The sequence below is a fragment of the Camelus ferus genome, chromosome 13, assembly GCF_009834535.1.
Source record: "Camelus ferus isolate YT-003-E chromosome 13, BCGSAC_Cfer_1.0, whole genome shotgun sequence".
Taxonomy (NCBI): Eukaryota; Metazoa; Chordata; class Mammalia; order Artiodactyla; family Camelidae; genus Camelus; species Camelus ferus.
The window spans coordinates 28,293,883-28,316,627 of NC_045708.1; the positions used below are offsets into that span (position 1 = coordinate 28,293,883).

At 46.9% G+C, this 22,745-nt stretch overlaps 2 protein-coding genes across 3 annotated transcripts in view; one reads left to right on the forward strand and one right to left on the reverse strand.

The window, feature by feature from the left end:
* The first annotated feature begins 1,547 nt into the window (after positions 1–1,547).
* PPIE (peptidylprolyl isomerase E) lies at positions 1,548–18,786 on the forward strand. Its single transcript, XM_006188023.3, is given in 11 exon segments — positions 1,548–1,617; positions 2,654–2,752; positions 3,809–3,852; positions 4,373–4,399; positions 5,557–5,638; positions 6,162–6,262; positions 8,547–8,670; positions 14,242–14,351; positions 14,353–14,428; positions 15,412–15,554; positions 15,734–18,786. Coding segments are annotated over 11 exon segments (906 nt in total). The 5' UTR covers positions 1,548–1,586; the 3' UTR covers positions 15,803–18,786.
* Positions 18,787–19,270: 484 nt separating this feature from the next.
* The window catches only part of BMP8B (bone morphogenetic protein 8b), a 29,918-nt gene continuing 26,443 nt past the window's right edge, over positions 19,271–22,745 (reverse strand). For both annotated transcript variants that reach the window (XM_032493923.1, XM_032493922.1), the window contains exon 7: positions 19,271–22,277. In XM_032493923.1, the coding sequence (XP_032349814.1) occupies positions 22,128–22,277 (150 nt within the window). In that variant the 3' untranslated portion in view covers positions 19,271–22,127. The remainder of the gene's footprint in view (positions 22,278–22,745) is intronic.

Below are 22,745 nucleotides of genomic sequence, written 5' to 3' on the forward strand. Positions count from 1 at the left end.
GCTTCTTTAGAGGGTGATGAAAATGTTCTAGAATTAGATAGCGGGGATGGTTGCACAACTTTGTGAATCTATTAGAGACCACTGATTGTACACATTAAAAAATTTTAAATTAATTTTTAAATAAAAGTACTGGGGATTGAGCCCAGAACCTCGTACATGCTGAGCATGTGCTCTACTGCTGAGCTACACCCTCCCCCTTGATTGTACACTTTAAAATGGTGAATTTTATGGTATGTGAATTGTTATATCTCAATAAAGAACACGTACACGGAGATCTTGTAATCAGATCTCACAGCCTCGTTTCTATGAGCAGTATCCCTCTGGTTTGGCCTGAGGATGATGAAGTTTGCTGTTTACGCATCCACTGCTTAGCTCTGGGCTAAGGAAAATGAGCATCTGTAAGGGCCAGAGCTGGTATGGAGGTCCATCTTGACTTGACCTGGCCATGGCCCCTTGTCAAGGGCTCTAGAAGACCTGTCATAATCAGCACTGATTTAAGCAGGGAGCTCTAGAGAGTTTAGGTTTGTTTTGAAGAAAGATCACCCTGGAAACAAGCTGGAGGGCGGGTTGGAGGGAGAGAGCCACCATCAACTCTTCCCTAGTCTCTCCTGCACTAACCTCCTTGTCTCCAGGCTTCCACTCAATCCAGTTCTGGCCATAGTGGTCAGAGCGCTATTTTAAAATACAAATGTAACCATGTAACTCCCCATCACAACCTTCAATAGCTTCTCAAAACCCTCACATCCTCCACATGGTTGACAGGGCCCCACTTCCTGTGACCCCTGCCCACCTTTCCTGGCTGATGTTCCCTCCCCTCCCCTTCTCCAACCCTCATGCTCTGGTAGTTCAATTCCTTGGACATGCAGAAGCTGTCTTCTTTCCCTGAAACCCTTTTTCCCCGCTTCCTTCTCTCTCTGATTCCTCTTTCTCCTGGTTTCAGCTTAAATGTGACCTTAGGGAGGTCCTAACCCACTGCTGTATCTAAAATAGGTGGCTCCATTATTTTTGTACCACTGATGTCAATCTGTGATATATGTATTAGTTGGTTTATTCCAAGTGTTGGCATTTTTCCTAAAGAGCCAGATGTAAATATTTCAAGCTTTGCAGGCCCTAGGTCTGTCTTTGCAGCCTGAAAGCAATAAATACTTAGAGGAATGAGCATCACTGGGTTCCAATTAATATTTTTGAATGAAATTTGAATTTCATATAATTTTCACATGTCATGAAATATTATTTTTGTTTCGGTTTTTTTCCCCCAGCTATTTAAAAACGTAAAAACCATTCGTAGCTCCCGGGTTGCCCAAAAAGAGACGCGCGACCGTGCCCTGCAGACCGTAGTTTACTGGTAGTAACTATTATTTGCAGACCACAGCTGATTTTCAGAGCACTGTTTTCCGCCCCAGGACGCGATAGGACCCGGTCCCTTCACCCACCACGAGGCACCTGTGCGACAACCGCCACTTTCTGGGAGCCGGAGGCGGGCCGGGCGGAGGTGGGCGGTCTGTGAGCGCCCGGGCGCTGGGGCGGGGCCGTGGAGTAGGGGGCGAGCCGAGCACAGGCTTCCGGCGGAAGAGCGCGGGAGCAAGATGGCTACTACTAAGCGAGTGCTGTACGTCGGTGAGCAGGCGCTAGGTGGAGTCTGGGCGAACAGGGCCGCGAGTGGGTCGTGGCGTGGAGCTAGACAGGTCCCCGGACGGAGGGGGCGGCGAGCAGCTGTTTAGGCCGCATCTATGGCAGTATTGCTTTCCCTCGGGTTCCGAGCCGGAGGTGTAATGATGATTGCAACTCTCTTCCAAGCCCTTTAAACTAACAGGAACCTCTTCACTTCCTGGGCCCGGAGCATTGGTAGAGGAATATTAGGAACCTCTGAATTCTCTCGCCCATTCACTTTACATTAACTGCAGCGATGGTTCAGCCCCCAATGTTGCTGCGAAGGAAAGAATTTTTACCCACTAGCCGGGTATAAGTGGGAGTAACTTCAATAGTACCGTTTGATGAGAGCTTTGGTGGGGACGGACAATGGTGACATGGGCCTGGGAGCGGGGAGAAATGACCCCTTCAGCTGGAGAGGTGAGAGCTAGCTTTCAGGATGCGGTGACGTTGGAGCTGATGAGCCGGAGTTAGCCAGGTGGCCAAAATAGGGGCAAGTGTGTTACTGAAAGGGAGCAGCAGGCGCAAAAGCCCAGGTGTAAAATAGACTGACACTTGGAGGCAAGTGTGTCATTTTTCGAGAAAGCAAAGGGTAAGAGGCTGAAGAGATGGACAAGGCCTATGAAGAGACTTGTGTCCACTGCTAAGTAGTTTGTACTTTATCCTGAGGACAGTGGGAAACCTTTGAAGTAGTTTCAGCAGGGAAGCGATGGGTTAAAATGCACATTCCCAGGATCTTTCTAGTTGGCTTTGTGGAGGAGGGGGACGTCAGTTTTGAAGCTATTGCAGTAATCCCTGGGGCTAGATCAGGGTCTGAAAGAAGGGCGAAGAAAGGAGTGTGCTTCATAAGAAGGCATGACAGAGCCGATGAGAGGACTATTTATGGACCCAAAGGACTGGATGGAAAGACCCCTCCCCTTGGCTATAGCGTGCTAACTGAACTGCAGGGACTTCCCAGGAGAATGGAGGACAGTGGCTCAGAAGACCCTGGGCTTCTTTGCAGGTGGACTCGCAGAGGAGGTGGATGACAAAGTTCTTCATGCTGCTTTTATCCCTTTTGGAGACATCACAGATATCCAGATTCCTCTTGATTATGAAACAGGTAAGTGTTTTTTAGTGTTTTGTCTCATGCTCATAATCCTGCTAGGAAGTTTTTTTAAAAGTCATATCAGTGCATTCTAAATATGCATCAAGCAGCATGACAGTGATCAGAAGTGATGCAGAAGGAATGTTCTGAGGCTTACAGTTATAAGCATGTGTAACATGCTTTGCGGAGAGTCCTATCTGTTGCAGTTGAGATAAGACAAACTTTCCATTTAGCCAGTAGGAAGACAAGTTTTAAGCTACATGGAGATCTGTTGTTTCAAACTACCTGCTGGGTACCCCACTGCACCTGCTCCCTTCTTGGTAGCTGTGCTATTAAACAGGGCAGCAGGAAAGCCCAGCCCCCACAATGGGGCTTTAGCCTCTGCATACCTAGGTAAGTTTTTCTTCAATTAGTATCACAGTTACAGTTCAGTTTTCTATTCTACATTTGTCATCATTTTTGAAATTGGCGTTTTAGGTCCAGCTCTATCATCACCCTTGCATATGATTGTTAAAAAGGTTTTTAATCTCCCTCGGATCTTTGTATGTATAAAAATGATAAGGTTATATTGGCTCACTAAGGTTAATTGGTTAATTAAACTAATGCTGTTGTGCACTTGGCCTTTCTAGTTAGATTAGTGTTTTGCGAAGGATAAAGACTGAGCATCCTTATCCAGGCTTTAGTATTCATGCTTTATGCACAGCTGATGCTCAAAATGTGTATTTGGAGTGAATAATTGTTAGGTTAAATGACTTCATTTTTCTAGCTGCCTTGCATGCAAAAGTTAAGGTTTTAATTTGGTTTTGATAGAAGAATTACATGCATATTTTAAAGATTAAAAGTATAGTTCATTACTTAACTTTGTTTACTACAAAACAGTTTGATATTGCTTGAAATGTTGTTTAAACTAGGAAGAATCCAAGAATGAGATTCCTTCCTCCTAAGCAGTGATTGGGTAGAGTGTCTAGTGAATGGATATGGAACGTGACTGACTTCACTTTCCTTCTGACCACCTGTTTCTTCCCATTGCCCCACGTGGTAATTGCTTGGTTTTGTTTGCCTTTTTCTCAGAAAAGCACCGAGGATTTGCTTTTGTTGAATTTGAGTTGGCAGAGGTGAGAACTTTCTGTTACCTATGTTAAGTCTTTGGGTTGTGTTATTATTGTTACTGATTACAAAGGGAGCTGTCCTCCATTTGGTTGGGTTTCTGGGCCTCTTGTTGATGCTTCCAGAGAGACAAGAAGCGCTATTTGAAGGAAAGCTTCCCTCACATAATCAAATTGTAGACGGTGGTTAAACATTGCAGACCTGTCAGGTCATGCCCCTCTTGCTCCGCGGAGCTCCTGCAGCTCTGCTCACTGAGCATTCTTGCCTGGCAGTGCTGGTGATTGTTTCCTTGCCTTCCACGAGATGGCAAATAGCTGTGCTGAAGTCACCAAGAAGTGCTCTTTGTTAGACAGATACAATCTAGGCAGGGAGTATAGACGTGACCTTTTCCTGTTGGGTTTATTTGAGGGGGGAGGGGGGTTGTTTTTGGGTTTTTTTTTTTTTTTTTTAACTAGTGGGTTTGTGTTTAGACACCACAAGAGGCATTTGGCTGCAAGCCTAAACTTGTGCTTTGTCTTTCCTTGGCAGGATGCCGCAGCAGCTATCGACAACATGGTATGGCTGTGAATCCTCATTCTTAGTGAAGTTGCTTTTGGGTGGTACAGAGGGTTCTAATTCATACACTGATTTGCTGAACCCCCAAAGTTACAATTGTGATTGAATGGGGAAGTAGAAATTATCATCATGTGGAAATATTGGCCATGAATTGATCACTTATAAAATTGTCCTAACTCAAACATCCTTTCCCATTTGACAATAATGTAAATCCTAACCTTCCTTGTTGGCCAGTCTCTCACTGGCTGCCTGTGTCTAGGATAGTAAATTGCAGGCACCATGCAAATTGATTGCACAGTGAAATTGCATATTTTGCAAAAGAGGCAGGATTTCATAAAGTGTTGGACCAGTTAACAACTGAGAAGAGAAATTCAAGAGGGATAATAATAGGGTGTGCTACTGATGCAAAAGATTGGAATAGCCTGGAGAGATCCTTGGGGGAAATGATGAAGCTCTTGAGTGTTTATGCCCTCTTTGAGATACTTAAGACTTTCACTTCAGGTAAGAAGTGCAAAGATAACCATATCATACTGATAGTGTTTTCTTAGGAAATTACATCTTTGACCTACAAATTAGTGCATGGTTAAACCTGAATTTTAACTATAAGGAATTTATTTTCATTGTTTTTAGTTTCATCATGATAAAGTCCCAGTCAACTTTTTTTCCCTTCACTTTTTACTGTGAAATTTTCTTCACTGCCTTAAGTGAATTCACATTAAGTGACCTTTCCTGGTACCAGTTTTCTTTGGACAATAAGGTTTTCCTTTATTTCTGTTCTCTGTTACCAAACATACGCCTTTCAGAGAGAAAGATCATTTCTCACCATTTCAAAGTTGATGTGGACTTTTGAAGATGAACTCAGGTACTTGGAAAGTGCATTTCTTCGTGTAATTTCAGAGTGCTCTGAACCGAGAGGCACTTTGGTAGCACAGATCTTTGCTGGTATGGAAAGAGAGGAGGTGTGTGATGGCTCCAGGGAGGAAATCCCTGCAGCCCACAGGCTGCTTTGCGGTGGGTGCAGAGCTTGCTGTTAGAGGCTTAGGGGTGAAGGGAGAACAGAGCGTGAGCTTGTCTCAGATAAACAGAAAGTAAACAGAAAGTTGTCTGACTTTCTTTTAACCTAGCAGTTAAAACAACTGGATTTTCAATCTTTTCAGAATGAATCTGAGCTCTTTGGACGGACTATTCGTGTCAATTTGGCAAAACCAATGAGGATTAAGGAAGGCTCTTCCAGACCAGGTGAGTGGGAGCAACACAGATTCCCCATCACATCCTCCAGTTTGGCCTTGGTTGCCTTTCTGTCCCTGTTTTCTTGGAAGTAAGAGCTGAATGCTGCTCTGGTGGACAGGAGTAGCAGGGATGGTTTGCATTGGCAAAGGGCATGTACCACCTTTGTAGGGAAATAGAAAGAGTGTGAGTTTCCTTAACAAAGCCAGGTAATTATTTCCATTATGAGAGAAACCTGCCTGATCTCTTATCTGTCCCAGTTTTCTCCACACTTATTCTTGGGGTGGTTCCATCGGGCCAGAACTGGCAAAGGCTGCGCCTTTCCTTGGGGCAGAGCTTTTTCACTTAGTCCTGCTGAGAGCTGGACTTCCGGGCTGGCAGTCCTGGGGGGAACTCTTCTCACCCTTGGGAGTTCTGAAGCGGAGTCCTCTGGCCGAGAGAGCCACAGAATATGTTCTACTTTGCTGACCAAAGCAGCTACTTAGCAGTTGGCTGTTAGCTTGAATTTGACATTTGCTTGCTTCTTCCCTTTCAGTTTGGTCAGATGATGACTGGTTGAAGAAGTTTTCTGGGAAGACTCTTGAAGAAAATAAAGAAGAAGAAGGGTCAGAGCCTCCCAAAGTGGAAACCCAGGAGGTGAGGTTGCAGGCCAGCACTGCCCACAGGAGACTTTGTTTTTTAGGGTTTTATGGGAATTTGCAAGTATATATACAGAAGCAGAGAGAATGAAGAAATGAACTTTTAGTGTTTTGGTGAAAGTGGTATTGAGTGAACTAAAGGGAGGCTTTAGGCCCCTTGTCCTTGTGCTCTGTGTGAGGAGCTTCTGAGCTCTGCTCTGTGATTGCCGCTGATGATGAGGAAGCCTGAGGCCAGGGAGGGCAGTGAGGGCACCTCTGCACCCCTCCTGATCAGCCCTCCTTCACTGGAACATCGGGCACCAGGCTCCCTGTCTTCCTGTTCCTGTCCTGACGAAGGAGGAGGTCATTCCCCCTCCTACAGCCTCCAGTGCACAGGTTTAAGGTTCTCCCTTCCTGAGAACCTGCCCTGGCCCTTTGTCCTGATTCGCAGCATCCCTCTCTAGCTGTTGCCTCTCGGGCTATCCCTCCCTTCCCTGTAAGTGTTGTTCTTCGGGATTTCTTTCTTGGCTCCTGGCACTTCTCTCTCCCCTCCTGGCTGAAACAGTAGCAGTCACTGATTTTTATTAGCTTCTCCTGTGCTGTTGACTCTCCTGGCCTCTGTCTCTGGTCCTGAGGTTCAGACATTTCTGCTGTGTAAATTTCACAGGCAGCTTAAAGCTGCCTAAAATGGATGCCCTCCCTTCTCTAATCCTGTTCTTCCTGGGCTCTCAAGCTCACCAACTTGCCACCATCCATCCACACTGACCCAGGCTGGATGCAAAGCAGAGCACATAATAGCCGTCATGGTCAGTGGAGTAACCCTAAGTCACCCTAGACCCCTCTTTAAAATAGAGCTGGCACATCATACTCTACCAAGTTGTTCTCCTAAATATTCCTTGAATCGCCCTCCCCAAGTTACTGCATCGTCCCAGTATAACTTCTCGTCCCAGTGTAACTTCTCGTCCCAATGTAACTTCTCGTTCCATTTGGATAATTGCAATAGCTTCCTAACTAGTCTTCTGGCTGCAGTCTTGCTCTCCTCCAGTCTTTCATAAAGGCAGCTAGAATGATGTTTTTAAGACACAAGACTGGTCAGCTAACTCTCCTGCTGAGAACTTTTCAGTGGCTGCCCAGCTCCTGTCCCATGGGAGGAAGTTCCAGGGGGACTCTCCAAGGCCCTGACTCTGCCCACCTCTCCATATTGCAGTCCCCACTTAACACTCTTGGTAAAACCAGTCTTTGTATTTCCTGGTGTGTCTTGGCTTTTGTGTAGGGTACTCAAGGGCTTATTGCTGTAAATTCTGTGAGTGTAAGGGCCCCGTGTTATACATCTTATTAATAAAAATGTAAAATGTGAGGTGGGGTAATGTGATTAAGAACAAGGACTTGAGGAGGGTGGTTTAGGTTTAAATTCCAGCTTCACCGGTTACCACCTCTGTGATCTTGGGCAGTTATTGAACTTCATTGTACCTCAGTTTCCCCATCTATAAAATGGGGACGATGATAGCAATGATCTCGCAGCTGGTTGTAAAAATTAAATGAGCTGATGTACATAAGACGTTCAGAATAGTACCCTGTACATGGCAAGTGCTACGTCAGTACTTGCTGCTACTGCTATGTGACTGCTCTTGTTAGCGGCAGATAGTAGTCAAATCCTCAGTGCTAGCGTGATTCCTCAGCGCGTTTGTTAAGCTGAACCACAAACAAGTTAAGAACACTTGACTTTTCTCTTTGGTGCAAATGTGACAGCTGTATTAATGTCTTCTCTGCTCAGCCTCACCCAGCTGTAGCACAAAGCAAGGCCCCAACGTCCCCCATTGTCTTCTGAGCACTTAGGCCGTCCCTGCTTCCATTGCAGCCAGCCTGTGGCTGTGCAGGGCTGAGCACTCTAGACAGAGGGGATGGTGCTACAGAGATGGGTCTGTTTAACTGGACTAAGGTGGGAGGGCTTGAGGGGGGTTTGAAGATGTTGAGAGTTGTGTGTTGTAGCCAGAAAAGTGCCGTTCTGTGACTGCGGGGAGGGTGAAGGTGGCGTGGCCAAGGGAGTGATGAGTAACGTGCCCGTGGTCTGGGGCTCCCGCTAGATGGTGCTGAGGTCTCCTGTCCCTAGATGTCCAGCTGGGAGCCGTGGCCGTGGCCTCCAGCCTTCTGCAGCCCATCAGGGCCCAAGGCCTCCCCTGTCAGCACCTTGTTCAGCCTGCTCACTGCAGTGGGGTTCTGGATGTGAACTCAGAAGAAGACTCGCTCTTCTTCTCGGGGAGTCAGGGAGTTCTCTCTAACCTGGCCATTTCTCCTGCGTCTAGGGAGAGCCCCCTGTCAAAAAGGCCCGGTCAAACCCTCAGGTGTACATGGACATTAAGATCGGAAACAAGCCAGCTGGCCGCATCCAAATGCTCCTGCGTTCAGACGTCGTTCCCATGACAGCAGGTGAGCAGGACTCTGTCAGGTCGGCTGGGAAGCTGGTGGCCGAGCTTTGAGCCTTCCCAAAGTCTCAGTGCTTCAGTTCTTGTGTCTTTGACATTGTTTCTGATCTGAGTTCATTTGTGGCATCTCAGATTCTGGGATCCAGTAACAGATGAGTCAGAGCAGGCATTTTTGAAGCTTTATAATTGCTGGTTTACTAGTTTTAAATAATTGTTTTTTCTTTAGTACAAGTGAACATGCATTCATGGTTCAAAAAGAAAAGTACCACAGACATATGTATATATATTCCAACAATATTGAAGGCAATAATTGAAAACTTAAGTCTTCTTCTTTTCTCCACATCTAGCCCTACTCTTCAGAAATAACTACTGTTAACTAACAGTTTCTTGAGTATTTTTTCTATTTTAATCTAGATTTTATTATATAGACATATAGTTTAAAATGTTAATTTCACAAAGCTTGTTTTGCAAAACAGTGGTGCCCCCAGGCTGTCCTCCCACCCTGCCCCACCACCAACACTTGCTGCTTCTCAGGGGCAGCCACTTCCAACTCTTAGCTGATTCTTTTGGTTTTTACATCCATATTGGTCAATAACAGATTTATATTGCTATTTTGTATTTTTTTTTTAATTTCTTTTTTTTATTGAAGTATAGTCAGTTTACAATGTTGTATTAATTTCTAGTATACAGCATAATGATTCATATATATATAAACATATGTATGAGTATTTCTTTTCATATTCTTTTTCATTATAGGCCATTACAAGTTATTGAATGTACTTCTATATGTATACCTGTCCCCTGTGCTATACAGTAGGACCTTGTTGTGTATAGTAGTTAGTATCTGCAAATCCTGACTTCCAATTTATCCCTTCACACTCCCTTTCCTCCCAGTAACCATAAGTTTGTTTTCTGTGTCTGTGAGTCTGTCTCCATTTTATAAATAAGTTCATTTGTGTGCCTTTTTTTTTCTTTTTTTAATATTCCACATGTAAGTGATAGCATATGGTATTTTTCTTTCTCTTTCTGGCTTGCTTCACTTAGAGTGACGATCTCCAGGTCCATTCATGTTGCTGCAAATGGCATTACTTTATTATTTTTTATGGCTGACTAGTATTCCATTGTATGTGTATACCACAACTTGTTTATCCAGTCATCTGTTGATGGACATTTAGGTTAGTTCCATGTCTTGGCTATTGTAAATAGGGATGCTATGAACATTAGGGTGCATGTATCTTTTCAAATTATAGTTTCCTCCAGATATATACTCAGGAGGTATACTTACTGGATCATAGGATAAGTCTATTTTTACCTTTTTAAAGAACCTCCATACTGTTTTCCATAATGGCTTCACCAAACTACATTCCCACCAACAGTGTAGGAGAGTTCCTTTTTCCACACTCTCTCTAACATTTATCATATGTGGATTTTTGAATGATGGCCATTCTGACTGGTGTGAGGTGATACAGCTCATTGTGGTTTTGATTTGCATTTCTCTGATAATTAGCAATATTGAGCATTTTTTCATGTGCTGTTGGCCATTTGTATGTCTTTGATGGAGAAATGTTTAGGTCTTCTGCCTATTTTTGGATTGGGTCATTTTTTTGTTGTTGTTGTGTAAGCTGTTTGTATATTCTGGAAGTTACGCCCTTGTCAGTCACATTGCTTGCAAATAATATTTCCTCCCACTCCATAGGTTGTCTTTTCATTTTATTTATGGTTTCCTTTGCTGTGCAAAAGCTTGTAAGTTTAATGAGGTCCCATTTGTTTATTTTTGCTTTTATCTATATTGCCTCTGTATACTGCCCTAGGAGAACATTGCTGTGATTTATATCAGAGAGTGTTTTATCTTTGTTCCCTTCTAGGAGGTTTGTGGTGTCTTGTCTTGTGTTGAAGTCTTTAAGCCATTTTGAGTTTATTTTTGTATATGGTGTGAGAACGTGTTCTAACTTCATTGATTTACATGCAGCTGTCCAGCTTTCCCAACCTGGTTTTTTCATTTTAGACGTTATCTATTGGCTTTAGAGGACAGAGAGTTAGCTTTTTAAATCATCTTTCCTGCTCCTCCATCTTCCTTATATTGTTAACCATAATTTTGGTTAAGATATAGGTTATTTTAACTATATAAGCATCATACTGTGATAACTTCCTTTCATGCATAGCATTTCATTTTCCCTGGAATTCATAATTACCTTGTTTTCACATTTGCTTAGTCTTCTATGCATTTAATCCTGATTCTCTCCCAAATTCTCCTGCCTGTGTAAATCTCTCATTGTGTTCAAACACAGCAGATATTCTGTCAGTTTCACTTTCTTACAGAAGCTCCTCCTTGGAGCCGTCTGACCTCCTCCAGTTGCTTTCTAGGCCCACTTCTTAGCTATTGTCATAGGGTTTCCTATTTTCACCTCTTATGTTGGAACCTTGGGGGAATTTTTTTTTTCTTTTTTTTTTTGGTTTATTGACTCATTTCAGTAGAGGGCATACTTCTGTAGCTTCTGGAGAAAAGAGTTTGGGGGGTAAGTTTTTTGAGGTTGATGTGTGAAAATATCTACTTTCCCATTTGATAATCTGGGTGTAGAATTCTAGAAAAGTCTGATGTCATTCTGATTCTTGGGCCTTTATAGAAACTTACTTTTTCTTTTCCTGTCTAGAGCTGAGGTATCCAGTATGGTAGCCACTAGCTACATGTGACTATTTAATTCAAGTTAAGTAAAATTAAAGTTCATTTCCTCAGTTACACTGTCCAAGTGCTTAATAGCTGTTAGATAACGCTGGTCTAGAGGCTTGGAGGGTCTCTTTGTTCTGGGCTCTGAAGCAGTGTGCCTTTGGAGTAGATATTCCATCATCACGCTGGATAGTCAGTGGGCCCTGGTGTACTAGTTCTCTCTTGCTGCTGTAACAGATTATCACAGACTCAGCAGCTTACAAACACACATTTATTATCTTACTGTTCTGGAGGCCAGAAGTCCAACACGGGTCTCTCCAGACTAAAGTGAAGATGGTGGCTGGGTTGCTGCATTCCTTACTGGAAGCTGTAGGAGAGGATCTGTTTCCAGAGACAGTCACATTGTGGGTAGAATTCAATTTCCTGCATGTATAGACTGAGGTACCCATTACCTTGTTGACTGTCAGCTGAGGGCTGTTCCCAGCTTCTAGAGGCTTGTGACTCCCTTTATATATTTTCAAAGTCAGCAGTGGTAGATCCAGTTCCTTCTCATGTTTTAAATCTCCTGATTCCCCTTCCATCCACTTCTCTCTCTGACTTTAGCTGGGAAAAGTTCTCTGGTCATAGGCTTGTGGTTTTATTAGGCCTATCTGGATAATCTAGGCTACTCTCCCCATCTCATAACCTTAATCACTTCTGCAAAATACCTTTTACCAAGTATAGCATAACATATTCTCAGGTTCCAGAGGTTGGGACGTGGACATCATTGGGGAGCCATTCTTCTGCCTACCACACTCATCAATCAGGACGGTCCTATCCTTTGGTTTGGGAAAATTTCCTTGGGTTATTTCTTTGCTTTTATCCCTTCGGATTTCTCTCTTCTCTCTTTCTGGAACCTTTCCAAATGTTCTTTCTTATAGCATCCTGTGCTTACTTCATACATGCACTATCATTTCATTTGGGGATATTACTAAAGTGTCTTCTTCCTATACAGCTGATGTTTCAAGTTACCTTTTTCTGGGGTGTTTTGTTTTGCTTTGCTTTGCTTTACTTTGCTTTGCTGTTGATCTGTTTGTTTTGGTCTTTGGTTTTCACATTAGATACCTTCTTTATATTTAAGAATAGGGCCCTAAAAATCTGCTTGGAAATTATAGTCCTTTGGACAGAGCAGAGTCTACAGAGAAGACTCCTGTCTTTTGCTAGTTGTCCTGTGTCCAGTTGTTTGCCATCTGGCGGGGGTGGCAGGGCTGGGAGCAATTATAATTGCTACCCACTTAATCTCCTTTTGTCATTCTGGTACCTCAGCCCTCAGCTGTGTGTAGTGCATCCCAGACCAGAGGCCCCCTCCCCCCCGCTTTAACTAGCAGAGAGGAGACCTCCAGCCAGCAGCCAGGGCCAGGAAACGGTGAGGATCTGGGGGCTAGTTGTTTTCTTAAATAGGCTTTCAATCGGATTTACTGTTTTTAGAACTATCTTCACCCTTGAGCTTTTGACATTTCTGCAACATAAATCCAGTTGTTTCTTGGCTTTACCAGCTTGACTTAGCTTTCTTAGGTCTACTGTATCAGTTATGGCTTGTCTGTCTGTCTTTTGTTTCAAAAGTTTTTGTTACTGTTTCTCTTCTCTTGCTCTCTCTCTTTTTTTGGTCCTTTTAAATCCATTTTTTTAAGTGTACAATTTACTGGCATTAATTGCATTCACAATGTTGTACAATTATCACCACTATCTATTTTCAAAATTTCAATATTTCTTCATCACTCCCAACAGAAACTCGGTAACCATTAAACAATAACTCCCCATTTTCCTCCCCCACAGCCCCTGGTAATGTCTAATCTACTTTCCGTCTTTCTAAATTTGCTATTCTGGGTATTTCACATAAATGGAATCATACAGTAGTTGTCCTTTTGTGTCTGGATTATTTCACTTAGCATCATGTTTTCAAGGGTCATCTATGTATCAATGTTTCGCTTGTTTTTGTGGCTGGATAATATTCTGTTTGGATAGTTCAGGTTTTGTTTGTCAGTTCGTGTGTTGATGGGCACTTGAACATTGTTTCCACTTTCTGGCTATTGTGAATAATGCTGCTGTAGACATTTGTGTACAAATGTGTTTAAATTGCTGTTTTCAAATATTTGGGATATCTACCTAAGAAATACTGGGTCATATGGTAATTCTAGTTGAACTTTTTGAGATTCCACGAAACTTTTCTACAGTGGCTGCACCATTTTACATTCCCACCAGCAAGCTATGAGAGTTCCAGTTTCTCTACATCCTCACCAACACTTCTTTCTGTTTATTATAGCCAGCCTAGCAGATGTGAAGTGGGATCTCATTCTGGTTTTGAGTTGGATTTCCGTAGAGACTAATAAGATGGAGCATCTTTTCATGTGCTTGGGGCCATTTGTGTATCTTCTTTGGAGAAATATCTATTCAAATCTTTTGCCTATTTATTTACTGAGTTGTTTATCTCTTTGTTTTTGAGTTGTGTGCGTTCATTGTATGTTCTGAATGTTAAACTCTTATCAGATATGATTTACAAATATTTTCTCACATTCCCTGAGCCGCCTTTTCACTTTGCTGATGTCATAATTAAGAAACCATTTCCAAATCCAAAGTCGCAAAGAGTTGCCCTTGTGTTTTCTTCAAAGATCCTGTTTGTTTTTTCTTTTAAATAATTGCTTTACCACCTGTTCAGTGTGGAGCAGGGCTAGAATGCATGTATTTGGTCCTCTTTCTTTAACCAGAATCCCTTCTAGTCCTTCATGATGTCAGTATTTCAGAGTTTTATAATGAGCATGTCATATTTTTAGATGAAAATGTAAACATTAAACAAATATAACAGTTTTTCAGAGTCTAGAGAAAGGGGTTTTTTGTTTTTAACCCAAGCACCTTTTCCTTTCTGGACCCCAGAGAATTTCCGCTGCCTGTGCACCCACGAGAAGGGCTTTGGCTTCAAGGGGAGCAGCTTCCACCGCATCATCCCCCAGTTCATGTGCCAGGGCGGTGACTTCACCAACCACAAGTGGCACCGGGGGCAAGTCCATCTACGGGAAGAAGTTTGATGATGAGAACTTTATCCTCAAACACACAGGACCAGGTGGGACCTGCTCAGCTGGTGAGGACGAGCAGGCCGGGCTGGGGCAAGATGGCTGCGCAGGGCAGTGACGGGCTGTGGTTCTGGCTGAGGGGTGGGGGTCTGGAGGAGACCCACCCGGTGAGCAGAGGAGAAGTGTTCAGCCTGGCTTAAGTGGAGTGAGCTGGTTTGCATTCATATACTGCCCATTCCTCCACCGTGTCTGCACTCCCTGTCAGCCTAGCTTGGAGTCTGTGGTCGGCCATTGTAAGCCCTCTCCTTCCCTCAACCCCACTGCCCACCTCCCTCTGTCAGACTTTCTCAGTGTTTGGTCTCCCAGCAACTAGAGAAAACAGAACTGTACTGAGATCTATGACCGCAGCTCTTCAGGGCCCTTGGCAGCCTACTAGATAGAGCTCCCTAGGGAACGCTCAGTCCCAATCAGAGATGACAATTCCCTTCCTTCCCGAAGCCTCCACGTCGCCCTCTGCCTCCTCTGATGCTTGGCCCCCTGCATCTGTCCACGCCTGCCTGCTCTGACTTCCCCCCAAGTGCAGGGGCTGAGCTGTCTCCCCTCTGCTCGTGGCCTGGACCTCTTCCCTTCTCCCCTCCCTAGGAACCTGGCTTCCACAGTCGTGCCCCCACTGCCTTGTGTGATGCATTCCCCCTGCTCTGCTAGATCAGCCTAGCAGCATGCATTATCAATCTTTCAAAAACATCCTTTGACTCATTTCTCCCCTCAACTAACACCCATGCCTCTGGTCCCCTTTTTAAGCAAAACTTCTTGAAAAAATTATGTAGACTCCCTGCCTTCCGCTCTCTCTACCCTCCTCTAGATAGACTTCTGTCCATTGAAACCACTCTTATCAAAGATGCCAGCAGCCAGTTCCCAGCCCTCATCTCATTCCACCTCCCGGCAGCATTTACACTCCTGCCTCTGCTGCCAGCCATCCTCTGAGGGCCGGGAGCAGGGTGGAGGGAGCCGACCTGGTCGTTCTCTCCCCCAGGCCTGCTCTCCATGGCCAACTCTGGCCCAAACACCAACGGCTCCCAGTTCTTCCTGACGTGTGACAAGACAGATTGGCTGGATGGCAAGCACGTGGTGTTTGGGGAGGTGACAGAAGGCCTGGACGTCTTGCGGCAGATTGAGGTGGGTGGCCGCCTGGGCCCTGGGTGCACAGCCATGTGGGAGAGCAGGAGCGAGGGCTCTGCGGCCTCGGCTGCTGCTGCTCAGGATGGGCATGGGCAGGGGGACCGGGTATCTCTGAGCCGCCCTTTACTCTCCATCCTCCCTCCCTTGATTACTCCTCTTCTGTTCCGCCCACGAAGGCCCAGGGCAGCAAGGATGGGAAGCCCAAGCAGAAGGTGATCATCTCCGACTGTGGGGAGTACGTGTGAGAGGTCGGGCTGTCAGCCCCAGGGAACCGGCACCCGAGGGGTCCTGTTTGCAGCAAGCAGGGCTTTGTGTCCTGGCCCTTCCTCAGGGTCAGTGTGGGGCAGCTCCTCTGCAGGCAGGGCCTGGCCTCGCCCTGCCTCTTCCCCAGGTGTGGCCGTGGGCCTTGGGGTGCACACTGTGTACGGCTGTGCACAGCCTTTGCTGCCAGGGCCCCTCCTGCACCCAACAGTGTGGCTCTTAGACATTTTCTTCTAATAAAGTAAATTCTAGTTTTGGTACAGCTGCTTCCAGGTAGTTCCTGAGAGTTGTGAGAGGTCGCATCTAAAGCTAAGACAGGTGGGTGAAGGAACAGGGCACAGCTTTTCTTTCCTCCCTTGAGCGATGAGATGCCAGGTGGTATATTCAGGCAGATACCCTTGTCAGACCATTGTCAAGACAGTGGAAATCAGTGACAGTGGAAGAGTCCCTGTCCTCAGTGCCTCTCTCCCTAACCGTGCTGGCCAGTCCTGCAGCCGCAGCTGTGCTTCTCAGTCTCGATGATTCATTTGTTTGCTCACATTCATTCTACAGATTTTTTTAAGTGGTATTTTATAACTTGAAGTGCCTTCTCCATGCCAGGTACTGTACTTACTTGTCAGGAGACAGAGGGGCGAGCTCCTTATTTTTGTGAACAGCCCACTCCCTATTTTTGTGAATAAAGTTAATTAGAACGGAGCCACACCCATCTATTTACGTATTGTCTGTGGCTGCTTCCTCACCGCAGTGGCAGAGTTGAGTAATCAGTGACAGACACCATGTGGTCCCTGTATTAGAGTTCTCCATAGAAACAGAACCAGTAGGAAGCATGCCTGTATGTATATATAGGGAGAGATTTATTTTACAGAATTGGCTCTGCAGTTGTGGGGGCTGACAAGTCTAACATCAGTGGGGCAGGCCTGCAGGCCGGAGCCCCAGGAAATAGTTGATGTTGAAGCTTGAGTCCAGAGGCCGTCTGGAGGCAGAATTCCTCTTCCCTCAGGTGACCGCAGTCTTTCTTAAGGTCTTCAACTGATTGGATGAGGCTGACCCACATTATAGAGCATCAGGTGCTTTACTCCAAGTCTCCTGATTTAAATGTCCCTCACATCTGAAAAGTACCTTCACTGCAGCATTTAGCGTGGTGTTTGGCTAAAAAGTGGATATCATGGCCTAGCCTGTTGACATATAAAATTAACCAACACAGTCCCAAAGCCTAAAATATTTACCATCTGAACCTTTGCAGAAAGTTTGTTGACCACTGATGAGGCACATGGTCGCACCCACACTGAGCTCACAGTCTCTCCCTGAGTGTAGCCACTGCCTGGAGCTCAAGTTGGGCTGGCTTCTCTCTGCTCCCCCTCCGTGGACTGGTCGGCCAGGTGGCCTCAGAGGAACCCTGACCTGCTGAAAACTGAGCAGGGACTGAGCCCTTTAGCCACTAAACAGCTTTCTGCGGATTGGGTCACTCAGATCATTGAGAGTCCACTGGGCTGGGCTTTTCTATCTTGAGTAGAAATCTGGATGAGGCAGGAGTGACCTGCTGCCTCCTGGCCCTGGTGACCCAGGATAGCGCCTGCTGAGGGATGATGGCTTCTGGCCAAGCTCTGGCTCCCATGTGCCAATGGATCCGGCCCTCAGCTGAGCTCCCTCTGCTGCAGTTGGCCAGGTTTCTGACTTCTTATGCCTGGGATGTACCACATAGTTACTGTTCCTTATGGAGCTGCCAAAAGAGACTCTCCCTTGAGGCTTAGGTGCCCCATGAGCACAGACGGTGGCCTTCACAGATCAGTCACATGTGTTAGGGGAGGCTTGAGTGAAGCAGTGATGTCAGGGCTTACACAAGAGCCAAGACAGGATGTGTATGAAGAATTCAGCACAACCAGCCCCCCAAGAGAGGATGGACTCGTGGTGATGACCTTGTCGCTTTCTGCTTTTCCCTGATAGCCTAGGGAGGTGGAGACCAGCGAGCAGGTTGGAAAGCTCAGCAGGTTTGGAGTTAGCGGTGCCAGTGGCCTTCCCAGTGCCACTCTGGGTGTCCACAGGTGTTATCTCAGTTTCCATACCAGAACCCTGTACAGAGGTCAGCCCAGGCTCAGGTGACATGACTGCACAGGTCGCCCAGGACGATATGGCAGAGGGAGGTTTGGAAGCTTGGCTGGCTCCCCACAAGTCGTAATGGAGTCTTGGGAGGTTTCCTGGGCTCTAGCCTCAGTCTACAGCAGGACAGCCCAAGGCCTGGGGCGGGGACAGTCATGGTCCCCATAATTGGTCTGGACCCTGGTTGGGAGACAGAAGATGGGGCCCTACTCTGCCAGGCAGGAGAGGGGCCCAGAATCTGGAGAGCAGCGGCCTGGTCACCTAGTCCAGCTACTCACAGCGCAACACTGACCCCTGTTGTTCGGGAGGACTCTGGTCTGTGGGAAGTGAATCCTGGGGCGCTATGGGGCTTTTGCTGCAGCCTGAAGGGACTGCCTGGCATCCCAGGCCACGTTCCTGTTGCTCCAGCACCAGGTCTGAGAACCTGGGGCTCGATTTTGCCACGCATCCCCCTACTAGCTCCTCCAGGATCAGCCCCCATCTGTGTGCTGGCCCTGTGGTGGCCACACAGAGGAAGAGAACTGGGAGTGTGGCCCTGGGGCCAATGCTGTGGCTGCTGGAGTTTCTCGCAGCCCGTGTGCCTGAGGTGCTGCTGGCATGAGAAAGAGATTGTGGGGCCTACTTTTTAAGTGGTGAAAACTGAGTCTCGTAGCGTTCAGGTGATGGAAAACTAGAGAGCCATGTTTTCAAAAAATATTTATTAATGGAAAATTTCACCATGTAATAAAGTGGGAAGAGCACATCTAAAGCAGTGTATACAATGCAGTATGATCCTGATTTTGTGCAAATACCTACGTATAACATGTAAACATCTGTATTTTTATATGTATCTTAAGAAAAAAGCCTAGACATAAATTCATCAAAATATTAATAGTGTGTTTATCTGACTTGTAGGATTATGGTGATTTCAATTGTATTTTATTTTTTGTCTTTTCCAAACTTTCCTCCAAAACTGCATTTTTTTTTCCAGTGGAGGTACTGGGGATTGAACTCAGGACCTTGTGCATGCCAAGCTCTTGCTTTACCACTGAGCTATACCCTCCACACAAAACTGCATTATTTTTGTAATAAATGAAAAACACATTTTTTAAAAAGTGGGTCAAGTGCTTGCATAAGGCCTCCCCATGAGGAATAAAACTGGGAATGGATAGCTCCTTGTTTAAGCTGCGAAAAGGGACACCTGGTGGTGCTAAGCACCCTCAGCAGGCTGCTGGAGTTCCCATGTCTCTGGGAACACAGAGCAGTGTCAGCCACGGCCACTGCCGGCAGCATAACTGGGCATTTGCCCCCCGGCCTTTAAAGCAGGTGAGAACACAAGTCCTGCCCACAAAGGATTGCAGTGTGTAGTTTTTTTAGGAAAAAGTACAGCTCTGAAATAAAACACTCACCCACAGAACACATTCTGGGAGGAGGAGGTTTAGTGGACAAGCACAGAAGGGGCTCAAAATAAGCAAACTCATTTGTAATAATACCAACAGGTACCAGTTGTTAAGCACTTATATGCCAGACGTCCTAAATGTTTGTGTACATATATGATCTTTATAGTAGCTTGGAAGGAAAGAGCCATTATCCTGCTCTACAGAGGAAGAACCAGGATTCAAATCCATTTGCTGCAAAAATCTGTACTCTTACTGTGCTCCCTCTTTTCCTATTTAAGGGTTTTTTTCCAGAACATGTTACTTCCCTACCTGAGTTTGAAGACAGTGAACCAGACATTATGATGACTTGGTCTTGAGACCAGGATTGCACTGCAAATACTAAGACTGTTGTGCATTTCACCTTAGCTTTCTTTCCCATGTGTCCTTCTTGCCTGTCAACTGTCATTGATTTCTCATTGCTGTCAGTGGGGCTGAACTGACCACCCTTATTTACCCTTCCCATCTGGTGCACCAGATAAACATGCCACGAGGGAAGTGGCCTCTGTAACACAGCCACAGTACTTGGCGCAGCAGACAGATAACTCTTGGAGTGAAATGCATGGGCTTTGATTCCATTCACAACTGTTCCACTGCTCAGGGCTTTTCCTGTTTGATTTCACTTGCTGAATGGATGGCAGAAGTTGCTGGAAGTCTGCCAGCCAGATAGACAGGCGATAATGTACTGTTTTTCAGTTGTTCTGCATGAAGAAGGAGAATTGCAACTCCTAGTCATTCCTGCTGTGCACAGCCTGATTGGCAGGTGAGGTGTACTCCACAATTGCCAAGCTCTGGGTAACATGACAGACATTCCTGGTGTTCCCCTAACTAAGCCAGGCATTGGCTCGGCCTAAAGATACCAGGTGAAGTAAAAAATGAGTTGTCAAGATAATTGGCTAATTTAAGATTTAAAATTACCTAAATGTCAACCCATGATGTTGGGAAGAGAGAACTGTTAGAAAAGTCCTAGAACAGCAAACAGGTTCCATATTATGTGCCAGCTGATTTCACGATGACCACCTGGGCTCCGCTTTCAGGGTTACTGGCTGCCTCTGGGCTGTGCGGAACAGGGTTGACAGGTGCAGATGCCTTGACTGAAGGCCCTTTGCAGATCAAAACATACATGCTTCATGTTACAGATGGGAAATGAGGCCTGGAGGAGGAAGCCACTGGCAAGTCTCGTCTCCCAACATCTAGGTCAGAGCTTAGATGCCTACACTGACGGCGAGCTCACCACCTTCCTGTGCACATGGGGAGGGTCTCTTCCTCTGCACTCGCTCCCGGAGCCCTCCCAGGTCCAGGTGGAGGGGCTGCTGTCCCGCAGCATGGCCCCAGCCTCCACCCCTGCTGCCAGACCTGCATTTCCAGAGCCCCTCCTCAGGGTGCAGTGAATTCCAGGGATGTGCGTCCTGGGCTGTGCCTGTGGGTTGGGCAGGCCCAGGATCTGCTTCTAATAACATGGTATTTCAGGGTTCAGGCAGCTGGACTCTGTCTGCTCCAGCAGGTAAATTACAGACCTGGCAAGTCTAATCAAATAAACACTCCAACTGCTGGCGGCTGCTCCAAGAACAGTGGTTTCCGGGAACCGCCCCACCCAGCTGAGCCTAATTGCCACCTGTCACTCCCCTGGGACAGGTCCCAAGGAACAGGACTGGGCTCCTGGGCACACGGGGTGATGCAGACTTGGGAGACCAGGCTGTTTTTGACAACTCCTGGACACAGGCCGGTACTGATAAGCCCTACCCTCACCCCACACCTGGCCACAGGCGGCCCAGTGTCCAGATGTGCCACCCTGGGTGGAGTGGCTCACTCCTTAGCAGAAGATGGTAGATGGTTTTCACTTCACGTGACAACTCTAATTTGTTGGCATTGGCTGCCTGGAGTTCTGTGCTGCTCATTTGGAATTCTATCCAGATTTGAAAGAAGTATCAGGGTTGGTTATTGATGATTGCCATGCAGATGAGGAACAGAAACTATGTCACCTGTGCTGGGTATTGTCATCCCAGGCCACCTGACGTATCTACCATACTTGTCTCAGCAAAAAGAGGACTTTTCCACAGAGCTGAACTCCTAATGGTTCAACATGGTGACAGATAGATGGGGTTAATGAAGCCCCCAAGATTTTTTTGTTTTTCCAAAGTGTCTGTGCACTGCATGTCTTCCCCTAGACAGCAGAGGCAGATCAAGGCAGGAAGTCAGGGAAGATAAGTGCCATTGGCCTTAGCCCTAAATCATGTTGTTTGTTCAGCTCTTTCTGGAGGTGACTCACATGCCTCCTTGTGGCCAGAAGTTTGGTAATTCAGATCCCCAAATAGAGAACACTGAGTGTGACTCCACACTTCAACAGAAGTGCCTAGAACTGCCCCGTTTTGCAAGGGAAGGGCAGGCAACCGGAGATGGACCAGGACCCGTCTACACATCCCCAAACCCCGTCATGGCCAGTGAAGGGCCGAAGGTGGCCATCCTGGGCTCTAGGTGCCTCTCAGTTCATCCCACGTCTGCCCACAGCTGGGCCAGCAACAGACAGGCATGGTCCTCAGACACAACTTTGTGCCAATGCCAGAGGATGCCTCCAAGGCGGCTGGGGAAGAACCCTGCTTGATGACTCAGACCAGCAGGACTGGAGGCCAGAAGTCTATCCTGATCTCAGGCAGGGCAGAGGGGCCTGGAGAGGGCTGGCTGGCCAGAGGTGGGCAGGGAGGGAAGGGAGGGCCCTTGCTGTGGCCCCTGCTGAGCTGTGACGGCGTCGGAGGTCCCCGCCATGGGGGGCTGAGCGCCTGGGGCTGGTGCAGGTCAGTCAGTGGCAGCCGCAGGCCCGGACCACCATGTTGCGGTGCTTGCGCAGGATGACGTTGTTGCTGCTGTCGTAGTACAGCACGGAGGTGGCACTCAGCTTGGTGGGTGCGCAGCATGCCTTGGGGACCACGTCCGGCTTCATCAGGTGCACCTGGCCGGGGAGGGGGTGGCCGGCAGAGGCGTGAGAACCAGGGGCTTCTCCCGGGACCCCTAGGCCCAGCCCCCAGCTCTGCCTGGGGCTCCGGCCGCTCCCCACTCCCTGGGTCCACCTCCACCTGCAGCAGGGCCGGTGCTGGCGGGGACCCTGCCCCTCTGCCCTCAGGCCCAGCCTGGGCACCGGCTGGCTCCCTGCCACACCCCTCCCCCCAAGACGGGACAACCCTGACCCTACTGGTCCCCAGCACATGTGCCCAGTCCTCCTTCCTGGTGCCCCTGCAGCACCGCCCCCTGGAGCCCCCCTGCTCCTCTGTCTTCTCTGTGCTTCTTAACGTCCCTGATCGTGTCTCATCGGCATTAGCTGTTGAAGGTCTGTCTGCCCCTCTGGATTGTGCGTCGGAGAACGTTCACGCTACACCTGCTCACGCCCAGGCTTCTAGGCAGGTATTGTTCTCGGCAGGTG